The following is a 23939-nucleotide window of genomic DNA, read 5'->3' as shown; positions in this document are numbered from 1 at the left end:
GGAATATATCCCCAGAATTCAGGAAATGACTCTGAACATGAATTTGGTGAAATTTGCCATCATCAGAAATGTCTTGTTTTAAGAGATGGCATCTGAGTATGCTGCTGCTGAGGCAAGGGGCTCCCACAGCTCAACCATTTTAGGCTTATTTTTTCAGAACTTCAGTGTCAAATCTTGCCTTCCCACATGGATCTGCATCATTTCACAGGACGTGTGCTTTGGAAGGAATTTTGGAGAGATTGAGTTCAACTTTCTATTTCATCAAACACTGAACAAAGGCGCTGTCCAATCTATCTGTGAACATTTCACATAAATTACTCAATTTTAAAAACCTACACTCTAGTTTTGGACTTCTTGTGATTATTTTCTGAGATAAAATCTGAAATTTCTTTCAGTGGTTCTATAGTTTCAGTTCAATGGAACCACAGAGTTTACAACTCATTTGGTACCTGCTTTAATGCTTTTCAACTGTTTGAATTTAGTTCACCCTAAAACATTGTATCAAGCTAGTTAAATGTTTCCAATACCTGGAACAACATGACTTCCAATTCCCTCAAAATCCTGGTGTCTCATAACTGGTTCTCTTTCTTTTGAATGAATTCTTATTGGTCTGTACCTTTGAAGTATTGTGACTGTCATTGCAATAAAAAATGAACAAAATGTTGGAAGAGCTAATTCAAGAAAGAAGAGATATAAATTGCCAAAAATATGCAAAAATGTTTTGTTTCCATAGTAATCAAATTAAATGCTAATTATAGCAAGATAACCTATTTAGCATGTATAAAATTGGCAAAGATGGAAAAAAATTACACCAATTTTTGGCAAAGGTGCTGGGAAGCCAAGCACCACTCTATGTTGGTACAATAAAGTAAAAATATCTGAGAAGTGTCCAAACATTCATGAACATGTTCATGTTGGAGGAGTGGTTAATGTGATCATGGCACAATGTAGCTACTGAAAATATTTTAGGCTAATTTAGTGCCATTGAAAGAAATACCTGCAATTTCTTATTAAGGAGAAAAAAAGCAGGTTACAAAATAGCATCACATTGCCTTTGATATCAATTTTAATATCCATAGAAAATACAGGATGGATAGATGCAGTGTGATAATGGGTGTCATACCTTTCTGTTTTTTTAATGTTTTGACAATGAAACTAAACTATGTGTCCAGTTAGATACCAAGTAAAAATATCCCCAGAAGTGGTCTGATCAATAGAGAACCTTCTTGAAATATTCTTTTATGCATCTTAGGTCATAATGACCTTTTAAATTGCTGCATCTCATATTAGAGTGTTCTAAACCTCCAGATATATTTCATGAGTACTGTTGTTAAGCCATGCTCCTGTCTTTTTTTCAGCCTAAGTGCCTGGCTTTACATTTGTTTCTGTCAAATTTCATTTGGTTTCATTGAACCCATACATTGTGCTGTTGAATGCCCTTTTCCCCTTTGTCTATGGTTTCATACAAAAAAGCCACCCACTCAGAACTCTGCATGATCCACACACCCATTTGCATGACATTTATGTCCTTATCCAATGTTAATGTCCTTTTGTCCATCAAATATTGTTTATATGCCCCTTTTTTTTTACTAGAGATAAAACCTATTATACTCAACATCACCAAAAGATGTTGGACAAGCCATTTTAATTTGAAGTAAAAGTGTCACTTAAGGTGGCAGACCATTTTAAGTCAATTTCATTGTATGCATTATACTTCTCTAGAGACTTAGACATGTGGAGGAAAATTATTTTGGAAGATTATATAGATTTTTAAGCATAGAAAATAGTATGTTTGAGAAGTTTGACCAGTGATAGATGTAAGAACTCTTATCAATGCATTACGTAAGATATTGCTGGTGAACACTCACAGTGTACTGGTGTTATTCAAGAATTCTAGCCATGGGCTTAGGGATAGTGAGAATCTCAGTTTAATCCTATAAAACACCTTTAGATATCACCAGTTACAACTCAAAAAGAAATTCGAACCTATGTCATTTACCAACCATGTACTATAGTTTCTTGTTCCTAAAAGGAATTTCACATTGATCTAGAAGGTAAACACTGGCAGCTTCTCTTCTCTAATTATTTTGTTTGTAGAGTCTCAACTAATCTCTCTCAGTGGATAAACTAAGAAAATTTATATACTAACATGCAAAGCATTTTTTCCCAAGGCAGCAAACAGTTTCCTATTAGGTGAGAAAAAACTTTAGGTTGTGAAATTCTATTAGCATTAGGGGAAAAGGATTTCTAGACATCTTTAAGAAAATAATGTCAAAAAGTAGAAAATAGTGGGAATGGAAGAAAAATGTTGCAGTTAAAGATAAACCGTACGAAGGGCTTCTCTCCATGGGAATATATCCTGTGCTACTCTGGTGATGGACAACCATTTTATGGCATATTAGGACGATTTTTCCTTGAGCGAGTTCATATGCCGATGTGAATAGAGAAAAGGAGGGGGATGCAAGAGAGAGATTTGTAATTTGAAGATACGAAAACCAACAGTTTCACTTTTGACTTGAAAAATATCAATGCAACTCTATGCAGACCTGAAGACAAGGACAAGTTGAAAAGGGAGGCTAATCTTTGTGACATCTTGTGAAGGAAACAGGTACACCAAAACATGGGCAGATAGAGATGAGGATGGATCTCTCTTACTTTAATCACAGATCATTAAGACATTCAAAGTCATGTTACTTCTACTGCTGGGAGAGTTTAGTCACTTAAAAGTCTTTCCAGCATATTAGTTTCTTTCTTTATTGCCTTGGGTAGAGGAAATCATATCCTCTCTTCTTGGCATACAAGGACCTAAAACAATATTTTGTTCCCTAGCTTATTTTGTTTGAACTGTGGGTACTGACATCATGTAAAGAAATTTTCTTCCTAAGTGTTCCTAATAATAGGATTATTGACATAATTCATCCATACCTTTGCATTAAATTGAATGATTTGTTCCTGGCTAAGTCATCCTGACTAGGAATATTATGGCAGAGACTGCTACACGTTTATCATAAGCCTGTTCCTTTTTCTTCTGGGTTCACAGGCAACAATTGCCCACCTCATGATCAGGCCATGTGCCTGAGCCTTGCCAGTGGAATGGCTTGTCCATAAAACCCTCCAACACAGGATCCTCCATAGTCTCTCATCAGCAGCAGGCCAAATAGAGGACTTCAGTGGGTGCAGAGGAGGGCAAAGCCACATGATGGAAGAAGCCTGTGTCTCTGAGTCATCCTGGAGTCAAGCCAGAGGAGAGGAACATGTTTTAGAGAGAAACAAACCCTATTCTATTAAGCCACTGAAGTTTTGGAGTTTTGGTTACATCTCTAGTTGCCCCAGCTAGGTGTGGACTCTGTATCCAAACCTCATTCCATCACTAGCTGTGCAACCTTGGGCATGCTAGTTAACCTCTCTGTGCTTCAGTTTCCTTCCATGTGAAATGGTGACAGTAACATTGCATAGCTGAAATGTTGCCCTTGGTTCCTTACATGTGTATGTAATTGAGGGGATTTAATGAAGTATACAATCCTTTAATAAACCAGGCATAGAAACTACTACTTTATTCCCAAAGTAGGCTCTCATTTTAAGATCATATCCAAATAGGGGTCTCATACAGAGTTTGGTAGAGCACTGTAAGTTGATTTGTAAAATAAGAAACTATCCACGTATTATGTTCAACTGTAAGACTACTGAATTTTCCAGAAAAAACCTAAGGGTGACAAGGAGGAGTGGAAGAAGAAAAGGAGGGAGGTAATGAAGTAAAGAAGAAACAATGAAGACTTCTCAATTTTATGTACTAACCCAACTTTACTAACAAATCTGACGCAGCAAGGGAGGAATACACCTTAGCATCCATTAATGTGGACACAGGCAATTCCGGAGGCCGACTAACACTTCCCTTGTCACTGTCTGCAGCGGTGCCCTCACATTCGGCCTTGGGCACGGAATATGTTGAGTACCTTACCCGCCTCCGCCTTGCTTTTGTTTCTCTTAGAGGCAAACACTCCCCCGCGCTGCTCACATCTCACTCACTCACGCAAGCAAACCACACTGAGATATACCAGTAGTCCTTTGCCGCTTAGTAAACTTATTCTAAGGCATAGTGCCTATAAATAAAGCAATATGATGCCCGGAAAATAAAAACAAAGACAACAAACAGCCTCTCCAAATGCACAACTGTGCATTTACAGTCTCTTCTATAAACAGATAAAGATTGCAGGTTTTTAAAGTGAATGAGAGACTACAGCAAAAAACTGTGAACTCCGAAAAAAATGAGTGAAGCATAAAATATACCGTATGTAACAGAAATATATATTTACTCAGTAGCAATGACAACAAAGTTAAACAAAAGGAAATTAGTACTTCGAAGGTTCAGTAGCAAGGATGTGTGATATGCCCTGGTTTGGGTCTCTTTGGAACTTCTCAGAAGAAACTGCTCACTATATAGGCAAATATATGAATTTAACAATTGGTATTTTTTCACCAAGATGTTCTTTGCTTCTCTGGAAGTGCGCTTCTATTTTTTTGAGGTCTCCAAGGTATGAACAAAAGGAGACAGATCTGTGGAGAAAGAAAACCTTTCTACTCCATGAACAAATTGTGACTATTTGGAAAAGAAAAAGTACAGGACTTAAAAAGAAAAAAACAACCAAATGAGGTTTTCTGCAAAGTTACAGTGCCCAAGGACAGTTCTGATTTGATGCCTTAGCAATTTACATGGAATTTTACTCTAGTGGTTTCTCTAAAGTTCAGCAAAAACAAGCAACAGAACAATATGCAATTTCTGAGGCACAACAACCATTTTCAGAGCCTGGTGCATATGGTTTAAAAATTCTTTTCGAACAGTATCATGAGTGGACTGTAAAGAAAAAACCCTTTCAATCTTGCATGGTGTTTGAGTCCTGTGGGGCATTTTGGGCTTTGCTATACCTTCCAGAAGGGTATATGGGCTCAAAGATCATGTGCAGTCAGAGATGAGTATGGAACCAAAGGGCAACATTTCAGCAGCCAGTGCAGATGGCTTAGTTCCCTAACCCAAGCAGCTGAATTGGTTTGATGATGAGGGCACTTAGCCTCCTTGGATAATTCAACAATGGGACCTGTTAGTTACCCCAAGCAACTTTCCTACTCCACAGCTCTTAGGAGTATCAATGGCTTGAACATCCTCAATAACATAAGAAGTAAGAAACTCACTTTTACATTCCTTAAATTAGTTCTAGAATTTCATGATATTACAACATAGCGTAGTCTTGGCAAAAAAAGTAGATAATAGAGAATATGGACAATTATCTGGGTATGTTCTTTCAATTATACAAATATGTCTATACCTCAGCATAGGATTTATTTGATCATGAGTAGAATTCACATAATTGGAGGCCTTGATTTCCAGGAATAGACCCTTACAGTAAGTCACTCATGAATTTTTTCCAGCTACTGTACCACAAAAAATGTAATGGAAAAAGTACTAGAGAAGAAGACATAAGAATCTCAAGATTCCTTGGTAGTACCAATGGCCTGTTTTATAGCCCCGGGCAAGTCTCTTCATCTCTATAGGTCTGTTTCTTCAAGGGGTTGGATTGGCTGGTCTCTAAACCCCTTGAGGCTCAGAGAGTCTAGACTTCTAACAAAGCTTACAAAAGGTTCCTTCAGTGACTGGATCTATGTATGCTTTAAAATGACGAGACCTTGCCTTTTAAAAATGCAGTTAAGGGAAAAGCATTTTTTTCCCCTCATGGCCCAGGGCCTGTACATCATTTGTTTTGCTAAGACATGCAAACAAGTGACTGGACAACATATTTGACGCGCCACATTAAACACTAGATGGGTGTGTTGTTAAAAAAGGAAGCCATCTGATTATATTTTCTTGCTTATTAAAATTAAACTGAGCCTGTAATTAGCATCTAATTAACACCACCAGGTGAAGTACTTTACTGTTGTTTTTTTGTAAGAAAGTAATGAGTGATTCTCTTTTGATGGCTTTATTTTCTGGGTAAGGCCGGCAAAGTCTCCAGTTCAGACTTACTACCACATTGGCTGATTCATTCCAGATCCTCAAAGAGCAATCTCCTTAAATACTACTCTTTTTCACAATGGTCATAGTTCTCTAGCCGTATAATAAAAACCATGCAAATCTGAGTTTTGTTTATACTAAAGACAGGCTTATTTGAATGGGGGGACCAATGTTAATTCACTTAAGTGTGAGTGAAGCTTGATGCGATGTGTTTCAATGTGACTTCAGCTGAGCTGTAATCGGCAGGGCCTGTGATACAGATTGCTATACTTACAGGACTGATTTGTCACAACTGTGGCATCTAATTGTGTTCTCAGTTCTAGATTTAGCAGCTTCTCTGGCTTTTATTCTTCTGACCAGCTATTGCTTATGATTTTATGTACTTCTAGCAATCAGTACATTTAATTTGGATTTTTGCCTCTTTCATCAGGATTTAAAATGTAACCCATTTTAGATGAAATCTAAGCTAGGTTTTCTATGATTCATACACATCAATCAAAAATATGCCTTCACACACACACACACACACACACACAAATCGACTCTGTGAAGATACAAACATCCAATTCACAAGGTTTCCAATTCACATTACCATCATAACAATATAAATCATTACTACTTATTGCTATGCTAACCTTGAAAGATTGAAACATTCATTTAAAAAATGTTTTTAAATTTCCTTGCTTTTTTCTAGGATTCTGCAGAATTAAAAGCAATATTCATTATTTTTAGCCTGTATGATTTTATGCTGATTTCAGCAAATTGTGGCCATTTTCCATAGTATCATTTGTGGAAGGTATTAAAATATTTTTTATTTTTTACAGATGTTAATTAACTTCTGGGATACATACACATCAGCAATGAGTGAGTTCAGTTAAATTTTCCAGTGTGTAGATGCTGGAAGAAATTGCAGTTGACTAGAACCTGTGGCTATGACCAGAAATTTGCACGACAAAGTATTCTCCTTGAATTGCTCCTTTGCCATTCTCTTCTCTATCAGTAAATCTTAGGTGGAAAATATCTCAAAAGGGGAGAAAACAGATTTTGTATTTTCACTAGAATCAGGAAGCTGAGGGTAAAGAACAGGAAGTGGAAGTAGAGAACATGAAGACTGCAGAGAAAAAAAGCCATGCAATTCTATCAAAATGCTGATCATGCCGGAAATCATCCAATCAGGTCTTTAAATTGAGAATAATGTGTTTTTGTTGCCCACTTTTGGAAAAAAAATAGACAAGGGACAACAACAATAAAAATGTAGAGTTGGGTTTAGTGAAGGAAAAAAAAAAGGCAGGGAGAGGAAGGCAGGATGGGAAAAGAAGGCCACCCTTCCCCCTCCAGAGGGAACACTGCCCATTCCACACACACCTACTGCCGCAGAGCGGGGGATGCAGGCACTGCCAGTGTCTCCATCTAAGGGAGCCATAGTGAGGCAGATCAAGGCAGGTTTTTAAAGTTTCTCATTAGTAAGGGCTAACACAAATAGAGCTGGCCTTCCACTTACCAGAAACCTAAATTAAGCTATGCTATTTCCTAAGGCGTTCTGATAATCAAGGATTCCTTTGACTTAAAAGGGGAGAGAAACAGTCTGTATTACAAGTTTAACATTTGTATCTGTTTATTTTTCTTTGAGCCGGCATTTCTATCCATCATTAGCTCAAGAAACCTAACATACATAGCACTGAAAAATCACATAAGGAAACAACAATGAAAGAATAACAATGATAACAGTTCCAGTGATGGAAGTGGCGCTTAGTCATTTTTATGGACGTGAGTACTGGGGTATCAGAAGGGCAGCAGAGAGCAAGAGAGGCTTTTGCCCAAGATGGCCCATTTTAATGACTGACCAGGGGACACAGCACTGGTAAGGACCTGCGATGGGCTCCTGAGGTGAGATGCATCACATGTCCAAACTCCAAAACATTCTGTAAGTCAAGCCTGGCTTTGTCTTTTCAGTCATTTGCTAGGATGAAATCAGTCTCTCAGCTGCTGTCTCAGCAAATCAACCCTTCAGTATTTCAGGAGCAATGAGTACATGGAATACAAAGTCATCTCAAGACAGGAACAGGAAACTTTCCCTGCTTTCATTCCATTCTGTTTTCCCTGCTTCCTCTTCTTTCCCCACCTAAATAGAGTCATTTAAAAAAGAAAAAATCAAAAGTCCCTCAGTTCCCAGGGATCCTAGTCTATGGTCAAGAATATCCTTGTGCTATTTTTTGCACAATCCTCCTATATTATATTTGGCCCTGAAATCAATTGGTTACTAGTCTACATAAATGCTATTCTATACAAATATTAACAAGGGGAGCAATCTGGAGTATTTCAGAGCAATTAACAAATTACAGATCATCTGTAAGGAGGCATCAGATAGCCCAATGGGGTGGTCATGGGCATCACCCAGAACAGTGTATGTGAAAGGACTCTGATTGACAAAGCACTTTGAACATTAAGGTCATTATTATTGTTGTTATTATGCTATAACAACCAATATACTGGGGGGAAAATAAACCCCAAGAAGGCAAAAGCTCTGGTCAGATTTAATACAAGGAATCATTTCCTCTCCATGTCTAAGAGTTGGCACTTGGCAATGATAATGCAGTATATGGAGAGACACATCTTGGGCCTGTAAAATAGAATATACAAATATATATTATGAAGTATGGTAGGATACAAATTGATGTAAAAATATGCTTTGCTTTCCCTGTTTCATGATTTAAAAAAGCATGTGATTTTGTGTTGTTAGATGTTGATGCAGAGTTAGTAAACCTTTTTGGTTACGTTTTCACAGTATATGTTATTACAGTGTTGGTATCTTACATGTTAAATAGCATTCTGAAATATTTAGGACTCAACCCAAAATAACTAAACATTAATACAGACCATTCTAGCAACATGTTTAGTCATATTGTTTGGGGAGTAAGAATGGAGTGGTGAGAACAGAAATTCATCAAGATTTGCTAGTTGGCCCATTTCAATTAAGTGTTTTACATAGTCAAGTAATCGTGATGGATGTCCATGATATTTTCATTCTTAATTAGGAAATGGCCTGAGGCTTCAGCTGTAGGAGGTACTGTAGGAAGAGGGTGTGTCTGGGAGAGATTCCTTCCCTGCCTACAGGCTAACAAGTAACTGTGGCAAGATACTGGTACCCAGACAGCATTTCTTGGGTCAGTGTTTGACAATCAAGCGCTCTTCAAGATGGTGGAGCTGCTCAAGCTCCAGAGACCGCAGAGGCAGAACCTCGCTGAATGAGGCCAAACCCTGTGGCTTTTGGAGGTTACTGTTCAAGAATTCTGGGCAGCTATCTTGAAGGATAATGTTCCCATTTCTTAGGTCACTGTTGTCATGTTACTGGCCTTCACCTCAATTCCAGTTAAATTATAAAGTGCAATATGTAACGTTGAAACTTCAGAAAGAACTCAATGAGCACAGCCACCCTCTGTGGAATCCTTAGTTTGAATTACTGGCAGAGTCAACATCCATATCTGAGAATGTACAGAAACTTGATCACCATTGTTGCTGTCTTAATCATCATCATTGCCATTAGCATCACAGTCGCTGTATCACAATTACGTCAAGTGGCCTGGCAATATCAGACAAACCAACATCAAGACACTGTCCAGTTTGGGTGTGTAAATATTATCCTGTGTTTCTTGGCCCATTTAGCAAACACTTTCTTTTCAGTGATAAACCTATGCCCCCCGTATGGGGCATGTTCATGAAGAAAATATTCATCACACTCATCTCTTCCTTGTTCATAGTAATGATAGGGAACTTTTCTATACCCTTCTGTCCTAGAAAAGAAAAAAAGAAAAGGAGAGAAAGATTGAGGTGAAGAATGAAGCATTCATTTGCAAGAATCCATTTGTACCCAGTAAATGCATTTACTTGCAAACCCAATGCATGATTCTTGTCCATGAAGTCAGTTAAAAGCTATTACGTATAAAAGCTTTTAGGAAGATGTACCAGGTCCTCAGTGCTTTAATAAATCAAATGAAATTTATATATCATGCCAATTACACTCAAACACATAGCTATCCTTTGAAGGAGGAAATTGTGCATAATGGAGGCAAAATTTGGATAGCCTGATGCTCTTGCAAAGCTTGAAGAAGCTTTGTGATTTTCAGAGTAAGATATTTGGTTTATCTGTACTCCACTATGCTTAGTTAGGGTAGAAATATTTGATCATTTATCATATGTTACCAGTTTGACAATATGATTAAAACACTCTCTGAATTATATTGTGGCAATTGTTGGTAGGGAAATATATTTCATTACTTTGATGAAGCATGGAAGGTTTGTTTTATTAAATAATTACAAACACTTCCACTGGCAGGGATATTACTGTGGATAAACATACCCATTTTAAATAAGGACCTGGCAGATTACTCACTTATTAGTGACATGTAATTTCCAGGAATTCTTGCTAAATCATCAGCTTCTGTGAGGCTTCAGGACATTTTGTCCTTCGTGATCAAATATAACCATTGAGTAGATAGCCATCCATCAAGCCATTAGAACAACAGAAATGCCAAGCTCACTTTGCAAATTAAATAACCACTAAACTTGTTCTGTATTTCCAAGCCACGAATCCCTGATATGCCACTGATTAAGGAAAAAAAAAAAGTTCCTTCTGACATTTGACATTAGATTGTAGTAAATATTTTTCTTTTTATCACCCCTAAAAGTCACAACTTGATGTACTGACAATAAAATGTCATGTCAGCAAAGAACGCCTGGAAATAATTGTTGCTTTCTCTGGGTCTCAGATTTATGGTATCAAAATGTATTGTGATATTTTGACAAGATATCAGAATTGGAGATGCATAAAAATAATTTCCGGTGATCTTACTTGCAGTAGGTGTCATTTATCATCCCGTAGACGTGAATGCCGTAACAGGCATCCATGGCCAGAATGAAGGTAAACCACCCCGTGCTGAGATAAGAGCCAGACTGGACTCTGTGGGGGAAACAAAAACAAACAACATACAGAACAAGACAGAAAACATGCACACAGCCACAGTAAAGTGTGGTAAGAAATGAGAACCTTTTATCAAAAACAGAGTACTTGTTATCAAGAAAAAGCATTAAGAAACTTGACAATCTGTCAAAGATATGCACTTGTTTTGAATTATCCCTGAATAATTTATAGGCATGCTCTCACTCTTACTTCCTTAAGCCTAGAAGCTATGTTATATGGAAGAGGAGCCATATGGCAAATATCTGAACTCAAATAATCCTGTTCCCTTCAGGTGAAGAAATAATTTATTTGACTTCCCGTAAGACACAAATTAGTGCTGTGTATCAGAGGACAGGTTTTCTACAAGTTGCCTGGAGCCCCGATGGGAGCTGAATGGTAATGGTGTTATCATGCTCACTTGGACAGACCACTCTCTCTAAGACTTGTTGGGCTTCTAAGCATAAATTGGATGCAAATTAGGTGAATGTCTTGGTCTATGAAAGCATCTGAAAAGTTTTCCCTCACTGATTTCCAGGTATCCCAAGACAAACTTTTCCTTTGTATGACCTATGTTACCAATCTCTTCAACACATTTTTATTGAACACCTACTTATGTGCCAACCACTGCTGTAGATGCTGGGGATATAGTAATTATCAAGACAATCAAGGCTTCTGTCTTCATGGATGCCAGAGGATCACTGTTTGGAGGCAGCTATGTTAAAAAGGTTGGAAATGTCTCTTTGGTGACAGCGGCAAAGAGCAGGGAGAAAAGGGAGAGGAGGGGAAGAAGCCATGTGAATCACATTGGGAAAGACCATGTCATGAGCGCAGATTTTGATCCCTGTCTTGGCTGCATTGAGAATGGTCCTTGAGGCTGGAACCCTTCCTTAACAAGCAATAAGGAGCCCTTACAGCCTGTGCCAGTCTCACTGCCTTGTATGGGAATGTCTTTCCCTGCTTCGGAGTCAATGTGTACTCCCTTGTTCTGCACAGGCATGTGTCATATGGCAACTGGCCACCTCCAGTACTGCATCTGTCCCCCGCAAAGAGGGGAAGGAGTAGTTTGTTCTATGGCATGAGAGGGTTGCATGCAAGCCAAGGACTCTGAATCAGCTGCCAGGAACGAAGGACTCAGTGGCTGGGGAAATGATGTGCACGCTTGGGGCTGCTCTTGCCCTGTCTCTCGGTGTGAGTGAAGCACTGTTTCATTCTGGGCTTGTGATGTGTTTTCCCTGGTGATTCTGACAAAAAAGATGCAGTGGGCAGAAGTGCTTGGACTTTGACTCCTGGTGATAGGAGTAAGATGCTACTTGCTCAACAGACCATGAGAAAAACGTGCTCCAGGAAAAGGAAATAAGGGCAAAATCACAAATATGGAAGCGTGCTTGGTATGTTTAAAGAGAAGATGGGACGCACAGCAGCAGAAATGGGAGAGTGGCTGATGTAGTTAGAGGTAGTGCTGATTAGAGGGGTCTGCCAAGTTCCAAATGGCTCAAGGGAGTATTTGATGAAAAGCCGGATTTCCATACTTGTCTTTAACCAAAGGGACCCAGTCCATCCCCAAATGATGACTGCCTCTCTTCTTAAAACTCTCCCTGTAGGGGCATTTGGGTTACCCAGGTTGCTGACAACTGGTAACACTACTTTTAAAAAGACTAAACCTCATAGCTTCTATCTAGACTTGGCATGCTGGAGCACAGCCAGCTCTTCTCCTACAAACTGAAACTTGGCCACTGATAACCACTCTCTGAGTACAGCTCTCCAGCTTGTAGCTGCTTCCACTTATGTCCAGTATTGTTGATGCAGTTCTCCAGTACCAAGCCATGAGCATGCTATATAATTAGGACCCCAAATCCTTTGATTCTTTTACTTTTTAAAACAGGCACCGCTTAGTATCAAATTACTTGGAACAAGCAAGCATTTCAGGAGCAACACATATCAGAATGGGGTTTGATAACTGCATTTTTAAACTTTGTTTTTAGTCTTAGGATTTTCTGCAAGGAGAGAAGAGCCCAGCCCATCTATTTCTTCCCCTCTGCTTACTTGACACTAAGTCTGGAATGCCACTTTGTAAGTAACCTTTCCTTGTATCTTCTGGTGTGTCTTCTAAATGGAAAATATTCCAGAAACAGGATCACACTGAGTTACATGCACTTTATTCTATGACAAGAATAGTAGCATCAGCCTGGGTAAGGGATGGGTGCCAAATGGGTGGGAGGATGTACTGCAGGGAGTGACATCTGACTAAAGAGCAGCTTTGCTTATTATGCAATTTAACTTGCATTCTGAGGTCTGAGGATGCGCAACAACAATGCAAACTGCTTAAAGCACCATCTGTTTAAAAAGTCTTTATGTGAAAATTGGGATAGATCTGAAGATGCAAGAGTCTTGACTAAAACTCCCAAATTGAATCTAGAAATTTTGTTTAGGTACTGAATATTTTCCTGGTTATTATTCTTGTTTAACTGCATACTCTCTTCTCCTCTTCTTGTCTTCTCATTATAGTTTTTCTACCTTTCTACCCTCTCTATCTTCCTACCTAGGCTGACTGAGCATTAGGAGAGATCTCTAAAAATCATAGCATTTATCTGGACATGATAAGAAAAAACAGGTCTTACTTATTCACCCATTTATTCACTTTTTCAACAAACATTAATTGGGATCCTGTTATGTCACTGACTATGCTAGAAGCTGGTAATGAATATTTTCTTAAAGAGCACATGGCCTAGTCAGGGAGGCACACATGTTAAAGCAATTAATCACAATACAGCACAACAGAGCACAAGCCCGGGAGCTTCCGAGCCAGCACAGAGTACAGCATGGAACTGAGAGTGAGGCTGTCTGGTGTCATAGTCCAGCTCTGCCACTACAGAGCTTTGGACAACTTATTCAGCCTCTTTGCATCATCTTAGTTTCCTTGACTCTAAAACAAGATGTTTGAACTAAATCACATCTAAGGTTTCTTCCAGTTTTAAAATCAAATGATTCTGTGATTATCACCCTCAAATACTTAATCTGTTTTAAGCTTTAACCATTTGACAGTAACATGCCCCATGCATGTTGGATGCATAATTAACAAGCACACTAATTATTTGGATCATATTTAATGTCCACTTGGTGGCAGGCATACCACTAAATGTCTGGGGCTTATACAAAAAGGGTATGAAGTTTCTATCCTACAATGGTAGTGACTACAGTCATTAAACGTTTGGAGGGAAGAGCTCTATGTTTCCCTCTTTCACACTACTGCTCATGGAAGGTGCTGGAATGACTGTCCAAGACCAAAGACACAACTGGACCACAGTATTTAGGGTAAAACTTAATCTGAATGAGGAAAAAAATACCTAAGTTAGGGCAAATTGTTTTTCTTTCTACATGTTTTTCTGGGAGTGGGTCCATCCATAGTGATGCTAGCTGTTCAAGGACCAAGGTAATATTATAGCTCCAGGATAAAGGAGGAATCACTTGTGTGACATGGACCTCTATTCTGCAAAACAAGTTCTGGCTCATTCTGTTCCAGCCCAGATACTTATTTGTGAGTCCTCAAAAGTAAGCTTTCAGAATCTCCAAGGATAAACAAGGTACAAGTGTTGCAGTGGTTACTCTACATATCTATCTTCTCTTTACCATAGGAAAAGAACAGGAATTGGGCATTTGGTCAAAGATCTTTTCATCTCAGCACTTAATAAGGATATTTTACTGCATTTCTGATACTTGATTACTTTTAAGCCTAACCTGATTTATTTTTTTTCTGGATAAACAGACACTAATAATTAGCCTCCAAATTCTTCAAGCAAGCTGTGTTGCATGTGATTCAGATCAAGGAGGTTCATGCCACCCAAGTGTCCTCTCCTATAAACAGCATTTAACTAGATAGTTGCATTTTCTCTTCTTGGGCCTCCGATATACTTGGGATGTGAAGTCAGGGAGGTTTCCTACCCACAGCAAGTATATGTCCATATAATGATACTTGTAGAGGAATAATGGCAACTGCTGGATGAACCAGGAATTCTTCCGAACAAATGCCCAAGTGATCTGGTTCCCTAAGGGAACTCACTGTCCTGGATGGCACTGGCTCTGGGAATTCTTGTAGCTGCAGCATTTTTAAACTTTCCTGCTGTGTAGATAGATGTTTTAGGTATAAAGATGTATAAATTATATATCTTTTGAAGTTCAATAAAAACAACAAAAAAAGACTTGAGCTGATGTATGTAAAAGTGTTTTTCAGCTTGGAAAGACCTTGTGATAACTATCAGATGCTTTAAAAAAATTATTAAAGTGTCTCCTCTGGGGCCCAGTTCTGTCTTGTAATTTGTTGCTCATGAACGGGGCACTAACTATGTACCAGTTGGCCATCAGCCACAGTGCTTTTTATACTTTCTACATTTGAGGATTGATAAAAACAATTATTGTCATCTGTAGATAAACAATCAAGATTCCCTTTGGGATGATAGAATTGTAGCCCCTAATTCAATACAATAGGAAAGCTTAAATTAATGTGGCAGAATAATGAGCCATGCAGGGGAAAATAAAGGCAGGGATGTTAAGAGGAAGCTATCAATCATTTTGCCAAGCTTTACATCCCACTGCCCTTGGTAATCGTGATACTTACCACTTAGAAACTCCTTAAATTTACTTGCTCATCTCTTGGAAAAATGATGCTGTCAACACCTTGATGTAGCACATGCTTGAAGGCATATCATTTAAAATATGATCTTTCATCTAGTGTATTACCAATAAAATATAAGCTACCTTGCCCCTTGATGTTTACCCCTGTTCCTTGATGTTTAAGGCCATCATATGTCCACAGGGATTCATCATCTGTCAAGCTATCCTTATTTCCATCAATCTCATTATTTTTGGCTGTAAGCACATCCTGCATTCACTTGCACCCCTGCTTCTGAGCATGCTGTCCTGTCTTCTCATTTCCGGAAATGTATTGTGACGTCTTTTTCTTCTCCTATTGCCTGGAAAGCAGGAACTTTCTGGTGAATGACATTTCCCTTTTGGATAATTTCAGGAGAGGAACTAAGGAAACAAATAGTTACTCTTCAAAAGGAAACTGGATTACATTGAATTTATGATGCATTCACAGGATGCTCTGCTAAGTTTTGAATACCATTAGCTCAATGCCTTGAGTTCTGAACTCAAGAAACTTATACTTTGATGGGCAAAATGACAGCACTTTTCTTTTTATCAAGGTTTCTCAATCTCAGCACTACTACTATTACTATTAGGTGAAATAATTCTTTGCTGCAGGGGACTATCCTGTGCAGTAACTTCTGTTCTGTTTCATATTTCACCAGATTCCTCTCTCTTCCAAGCTCACCTGTGCCCTAAGAGGGCAGTAGATTTATTAATCCCCCAGTGCCTGCTCTTAGCTTAGGGTGGTTTGCCTTGAGGATGTGTCCCTGACCCTACAAAGCTAGGTTCCTCTTATCTGCATTTCCTACTCTGCCTGTGCACTCCCTCACAAGCTTTCCTTACCCAGCCAAGCATCATACTGCCTTTTCTTTTGTTACAAGTCTATCTGAAGCCATTCAGATTCAGCCAAAACTAAATCATTATCTCACCTTTTAACACAACCCTAAGATTCAGCAAATTCCCTTGGCCTAAAGGGCAAGGCCTGGCCTACAATGGGGAAGATGCAATGGGGAAAGGAAGAGAGTCAGGTGGGGAGCAAGGACAGGGAATCACATTGCATCAGCCTCTGTGGCCTCCTCTTCATGGAATGACTCCTTTGGGGGCCTTTGGCTCAAATGTTACAGCCTAGATTTTACTGTTTCTTACTCATTTTTTTCTATGAACCAATGAAAACAAGGCCTGGGGCATTCCAAGCTAACACTTTGAAAGCATAATAACCATTTCTCAAAGCCCAAAGGAGATCAAGGCTCTACCAATAATGGAGGTTTACTGGAGAGCACAATATTGGCAGCTTCTGAAATCTGCTATCCTCATGAGTAAAAGAAATTTTTAAAAAGAATTGATCAATATCGCATGTCTTGCTTTAACATTATTGAACCTCAGTTCTCTTATCAATGTACTACAGTGGCAGGATAAGTAAAAATAACAAAGTAAGTTTCCATATAGCTTCCTAGGGAGAAGGAATACCTGACAGGATACCGATTATTCAATTAAAAACATCCTTTTACCTATTTTTTTCAAAAGCACCTGGATAATGAAAGAATACATGTAAACAAAGAGACTGGGCAAGAAAAATAGCTGATGATTATCAGTAGCACCTTGGGATTCAAACTAATACTTCAAACTGATCTAATTGAAGTGGAGCTCAAAGTGTGGAAACAATTTCAGCTCTCCCCAGTTCATATATTTTTGTGTGTCACTCAATAGTTGGTAGCTATGGAAATACTCTGGAGTTTGTCCATTGTATTAAGACTATATATCTGTACTATTTATCAATGGGACATGGCTAGCAAATCCACAGGCAGCAATAACTTTCTGCCAATTAGACAGCAGAATTCTTGATTTGGGTTGAAATCATTTGCAAATGGGCATAAACTTTTCCAATGCATGAAACATCTTTCTGTGGATGGTGATTGTTAAGAGAAAGCACTAAATGAAGGGAATACAGGCCTGGAAAATAATGAAAATGGACCATGGGTAAATGGAGAAAGAAGCAAATCTTAAGAGGAAGATTTTATTACCATCCTGGTAAACTAATGCAAAATGCCTGTGTTTATCAGTAGGCACTTAGACTGTGAATACAGCAAAGAATTTTCCTGCAATAGAATCAACAGGCCTCTCTGACTAGTGATGAATGCAATGAAATTATAGAAAAGGACCATAATAAGAAGTGACTGTGTCCTGTTTAAAATGTACATTTAAAAGTAAAATGGTACAGCTCCCAAAGTTATGATTTATGGTCATTGTAGAAATAGAAGATACCATTCACAAAAATTAGTTTGTTCATTCATCTCAGAAATTAAAAGGTGCTTTTGCTCTTGCCCTTAGGCTTTTAAAGCTCCTTCAATTGGAAATGTTGATTTGTGGGATTTCATTCACTTTCTTAAATGAACAACAATCGAACCTCAGGAATGGCAGGGATGGATGGTGGAGATCTCTTTGGTCCACTTCATTAAGGCAGGACTGGTTTCTTAACCACTGAGCATTGACTGGATTCTTATCCCCTTCAAATTCATATGTTCAAGCTCTAACTCTCAATGTGGTGGCATTGGGAGATGGGACCTTTGGGGGGGTAACTAGCTTACCTGAGGTCATGAGGGTGGGACCCTCAGGGTGATTAGTGCCCTCACCAGTGGGAGAGACACCAGAGCTCTCTCACATGGCAGAGCACAGTGAGAATGCTAAAGCCAGGGAGAGAGCTCTCAACAGAAACTGACCAGCTGACCTCAGACTTCCAGCCTCTAGAATTGTGAGAAATGAATTTTTGTTACTGAAGCCGTCTAGTCTATGGTATTTCCTTATGGCAGCCTGTGCAGATTAAGATAACGGGTGTCTCTCCAGGTCTTCCCGCCACAAACCTAAGCCCCCCCCCCCTCTGTTTTTTCCCAGGCTCCTCATCATGATCTCTCACATCTAGTCACGGGGGTCTGTTTAGTTCTCTTTAAACACATTTTGTACATGCCGGTTTCTGTCTTTTCACTCACTTTACTTGCATGTACCTCTTCCTGAAATGCTCTCTTCTACATCTTTGCCAGTTTCTCATTTTATCAAGCTTCAGTATGCTCACTGTCATCCATACACGCTGTAGGTGTGAGGCACTTTTGAAATGCCAGGTTGCCTTTGATCTCAGCTCAGGGTCGAGTGGGGGAGACAGACGGAGCGACTATTTTCAAAAATAGGGCTGGCTATAAAGGAGATGATTCTCCTGAAAGTGCTGTGGAAATACTAAGGGAAGAAAAACAGACACAGCTAAGGGAAACTGGTGAAGGTAATTCCCTCTCCAGTAGGAAGCAAGAGCTGAGCTGCAGATTAAGGCTTAAGTCAGAACACCAGGCAAAAGCAAAAGGAAGCAAGCCTTTCAGGTAGAGGGAGTGACTTAAGCAGCTGCACTGAGGTTTGAGAATAATGGGAACACAGCGTAGTTCTGATCTATCCTTTAATCTGGAATGGACCTCAAAGCACCACTGGCGTTTATTTCCATAACATATTATTGATTAGAGACAGGATGCATAAGTAACACTGATTTATTTTTCTTCCCTATGTTATGTTTTGAAATATTAGAGATATCTTGATGTGTTGTATAGCTAGTTTTTTCAGATGAAGGAAGTTTATGGATCTAAAGGAAAGCATCTAGGGGAAAGTTGGAAGACTTATGTTTTTTCTTCCTCATTAATTCCTCATTAATTCAGAATTGAGAACAAATGTAAACAATATATGACTAAGAGTAAAAACAAAAATATGTGATGAAAACGGAGGTACCTAGTAGTGTTCATCTGTAACACAAACTAAGTTCCAAGTCATGAACAAACTCATCTGATCTCCACTTACTACCAACCGTGCTTCCTCGATACATACCTGGAAGCTCTTGACCTGTTCCATTTAAAAGGGAGACAGTTTTTACATAAACATTTAATCTACTGAGTATTTTTCATTAATGGAAATGAAAGCAGGTATCATTCTTGCTTTAAGGACATGAACCCTTTGAAGTACCTTTCAGACCTGGAAATGCTGAACTGAATGACCTCTAGGCTTCTGGAAGAAGGCATGATGCTCTGTGCTCTGGTACCCAATCTCTATCCTATAACACTATTGCCTTCCCTGGAGGCATTCTCTGGTTTTCTCAAATGGCCTATAATTTCAAAGACATGCGGAAATATGGATAGCTTGTGTGGGTTCTAGTTTCAGACTATGAAGGCTCTTGTCTCCATGACCACATTTTTTTCTATCAACCATCCTGTGCTAGATTGTATTGTTCATTCCCTCTCTGAATGTGGCTTGCTCATGCATGCAGTAACTTTACTGCCTTACTGATTTGGGGCTTGGCCAAGTGACTTGCTTTGACCAATGAAACACAAGTAGTAGTAAATCTCTTCCAAGAGATTTTAAAAAGCATCACGTGGTTCCAATTTCCTACATGTCTTCCCTTCGTCATGAGAAAAACACATCCCAGGTAGAGCATGCTCCTTTAGCATGGGCCTGGGAGGAGGAGACCCATGTAGCAGACATGTGCCCAAAACTGGAGCCAGATGAGCTTAGTAGGGCTATAGCTGACATAAACCCATGAGGAGGAAATAAATGTTCTTGAGTGTCATTGAGTTTCAGGGTTATTTGTCATGCAGCAAAAAGCTGACTAAACAAATTTTGATTAACAATGATAACTGCTATTATTTATGGAACATTTTTACATACTAGACCCTGTGCCAAGAGCTGTGCATAGGTCTTCTCATTTAATCCTCACAGCAGCCCCATCCTACCGGGAGTATGAATATCCTGATCATACAAATGAAGTTCAGGGAGGTATAAAGTTCTTGCTCAAGGACAGTCTGATGCCAGAGAACTGAGGTCCTTAACTAAGTTCTTTCCCAGTATTGCCCAAGGCACCACACATATGATAGAGCAGCCGTCAAAGGACCTTCAATTCTTCTTCTGATTCTACTGTGAACCCTCTAGGAAATCTCGAACATGTCACTTATTGGGTCACATGTTTAAAAATTTTACTGGCAGAATAAGAAGATTGGCCTAGGAAGGCTTAGGGTCTTTCATCATTAACTTTCTGTAACTGTAGTTGCAGTAACATAGCCTGTATGGCAGGGGGTGGGGCACAGCTGTGTTTTTGGCACAGTTACTGTCACCACTTTGTAATTGTGTACTAGTAACTTCAGAATGCAGAACAGTTTGTAGAATTTCAGCCGTGGTCGTGTTCAAACAATAGCTTTACACCACTGGTGCAGATACACACATCAGCTTTAAAAGGGGCAAGAACTGAAGTAAAGATCAAATTCCTGGATGCACTTCATTCCCAGGCACGACTTCCTTCCAGCCCTTAGGTTTTATGACCTTTTAATAAATTCTCCTTTTGTACTTCTTTTCTCCTGCTGGGGTTGGGGGTGGGGGGTGGGTTTGTTCTTTGCAATCAAAGAGTTGAAATTGTACTGGTGACCTCTAAGGTACTTTCCAACACAATGAGCCTATTAAATACTGCAGGTATAATAGGGACTTTACTTCTAAATATTCCTTAATTCTTATTAACAATCACTATTTGATCTGATCCCAATTTTATACTGAGGCTTAAATAGGATGCTTCTTTCTGGCTTACCCTTCAACTTATCTTCAAGTCTCAACCTTCCTGAATTGATATGGGCTTCGGTGTTTTGAATGCTAATCACCTTTCTCTACCTAAGGCATAGGTGCCTCTTCTGCTGCTAACCTGATAAAGGTAATTAATGGAAGGTTTTGGCTTTTTCTTCTAGTTCTCTTGTCAGCCTTTCCTCTGCATATACTTTCCCCAAAACTAAAGAAAAAAAAAATAAGGAAAGATTGTAATCGGGTAAGGCCATATCTAAACAGATAAGACCTTTTCTTGCCATTTTACCTTTTCAGAAGAGAAATGAAACAACTCACTTTCTCTAGCTTTCAACTTGACTGGAACTTGAATTAAACCAAGCTTTTCTTTTAGAAGTAATTCTAGCACAGAATCAGACTCAAATCAGACAAACCAGACAAAAAGCACTGACAGAAGTCCTTTTTGAGCCATTGTTTCATTCAAAATGAAATAACTTTTAAACAAGTAAAAGTTTTAACAAGGATTTAAGACTGAGATTTGAGGTGGGTTCACCCCATTGAAGGAGATTAGGTTTCCAAGCTTCTTGCTAAGGTCTCCAGGGCCACTGGGACCATTGCTAAGCCAGCCTCACCCTGAACCCGAGCATTCAGCTACACACGAAAGTGAATCCGAAGAACACAAAGCATCTGACCTTCATCTGGTCGAGAACGCCTAATTTTAATGCCACTTCCTGCCTACCAAAAGCTATTATCACTTTTCTGACTGAGTTACATGGCTCAATATGTCCTGAAGTAAATTATTTCAAGAGGAATATTAATTTTTAATAGGAAAAGCTAAATTGTACCCCCATCCCCCCCCCCCCCATCTATTAAAGTTGTTTTCATCTGACTCACTAAAGAAGAATTCAATAAAACAAGTCAGATGCAACAACTTAAGATATATGGGTCTTCAGGCACTGAGAAGTTCAGGCTGTAAGAGAAGGAGGCTTTATTTATCATTTTTCCAATAGGCTGACATTCACTGACTACCTCATTGTAACTCCGGGGAAGGGGAGGGAATCCCGGGGCAAAATGCCTTTGAAACTGAAATAAGTCAAAGGGGGAAATAAAGTGGGAGAAACCCGTTTATTTGTTACAAGCAGTTGTTTAGTGTCTCTCCAGACCTGGCTGCAGAAGAAAAGAGCTCCTCCCAACCTCTCCAGTCCAGATAAGCCCTTGCTCGCCCATGTAATTACCTACTGATATGAAGATGGACTACCTCTCCCCACCCCTTGGACACACCTATTGATATGGAGATGCACTAAAGCCAGGCAAGAGATTCTGGAAATACTGCAATTTTACCCACACTCATATACAATACTTTTGCCAAATAATAGGTTATCAGCAGCATACCAAAGCAGGCACTGATCTACTTCTACTTCTGAACTGGCAAGTTCTTAAAAGGATGTCTGACTGCCTCCGCAGAATCCCTGAAGTCGAGAGACTTGGTGATGGAAGCTCCCTTGAAATAGTCAAAGCTAATGGAGTCTTAGCTCACTTAGGTGGAATATTATTCCAGTTTAATTTTGCCCAGAAATTTCAGTTCTAAAAAATCCATTTTTCTATTCTTCACATGGGATGGGGTCTGACAGAAAATTCTTCCTTTGAAGTCTATCCACATTTTCCAGTTGAGCTAGATACCCTGCTTAGTGAAGTTTCTTTCACAAAGGTGATGTCTTCCCCACAGTACTGCTTCACAGCTCAGCCAGCATCTATGGAGAAATGATCTGTGTGCTGCCCACAGCAAATCTGTACATGGGAGGAAATTTTTCTAGGCATACCCTCCCCTTACCAGAACTTCTCCCATACCAAAACCTCCAGAAAATTGTAGAGCTAGGGCATCCCCTCCTCTACTTACAGTAGCTTATTCCACCCACACATCAGGGGAAAAAAAACCCAGGTATATCCAAAAATGCAAGGAAGAGAGATGAATTCCAGCATTTCTTTGTAAGGACCATGTCTTTGATCAGAAAGAAGGGCAGTAATTCCTTTCTTCTGGTCATAAAGAAAACTTTGATGTGTCTCCTGAATTCTAGCCCAGTATTTTCTTGATCCAGAGCAGACAAAACAGCATTACGAGGGAACTAGAATACAGAGATAAAGCCCTATATCCTAGAAAATGCTAGGAAGAAAAACAGAGCAGAATACCTGTACTGAAATGTAAGAAAGTAATCTTCACGGATTTTCCTACATTCAATGGTCACAGAAATCTCCACACCCAACTATGAAAGTGAGAAGGACACAGGAAGACAATTAAGGGGATCTTCCTCTGGCATAGGTGCTTTCACTAGTTGATGATAACACTTTGTGTCCTTTCTGAACCCTGAAATTTTGATTAAAGGAATTACAAGGAAGTGACCAGAATTCAGAGCTTCTGAACTCTGACCGCTGTTGGATGGGGAGGTAAATGAACAGCATCATCATCCTACTTCTCTACTAGAGCCTGCTAATTGGAGTCCTTCTACTCCTTTTCCATTCTCCTTACCTCTGCTTAGTCTTCTGAGTGCATAATCATGCCAAGAAGATGAAGAGAGCTACTGTTGCAGGAACCGCGGGAACTACAAACAGGGAGTCGGGACACAGATGCATTTGGCGAGAAGCGGTTTCTTAGTGCCGGCACTGGCTCAGCGGATTCCTATCCAAAGCCTGGGCTCTGAGAGTAGTGGGGCCATGCCTTTTATACACTCACTACAAGGGTAAAGCAGAGTCAGCCCCCAGAAATGTTGCAGTGGG

The 23939-nt window shown here is 39.4% G+C and overlaps 1 protein-coding gene across 4 annotated transcripts in view; it reads right to left on the bottom strand.

The window, feature by feature from the left end:
* ST6GALNAC3 (ST6 N-acetylgalactosaminide alpha-2,6-sialyltransferase 3) overlaps positions 1 to 23939 on the bottom strand; it is a 614818-nt gene that overhangs the window by 93779 nt on the left and 497100 nt on the right. The window contains exons 4-5 of one of the 4 annotated variants that reach the window (XM_073234154.1): positions 10854 to 10961; positions 6500 to 9795 (exon numbers count right to left, since the gene is read on the bottom strand). The exons of 1 other annotated variant lie outside the window; for it this stretch is intronic. In XM_073234154.1, coding sequence (XP_073090255.1) covers positions 9609 to 9795; positions 10854 to 10961 — 295 coding nt within the window. In that variant the 3' untranslated portion in view covers positions 6500 to 9608. Of the gene's footprint in view, positions 1 to 6499; positions 9796 to 10853; positions 10962 to 23939 lie in introns of those variants that run through there. 2 more of the 4 variants (XM_073234149.1, XM_073234151.1) reach the window with 2 other exon arrangements.

This window comes from Manis javanica, chromosome 4 (genome assembly GCF_040802235.1).
Source record: "Manis javanica isolate MJ-LG chromosome 4, MJ_LKY, whole genome shotgun sequence".
In the NCBI taxonomy this organism is placed as follows: Eukaryota; Metazoa; Chordata; class Mammalia; order Pholidota; family Manidae; genus Manis; species Manis javanica.
This window is presented reverse-complemented; position numbering and strand designations above follow the sequence as displayed.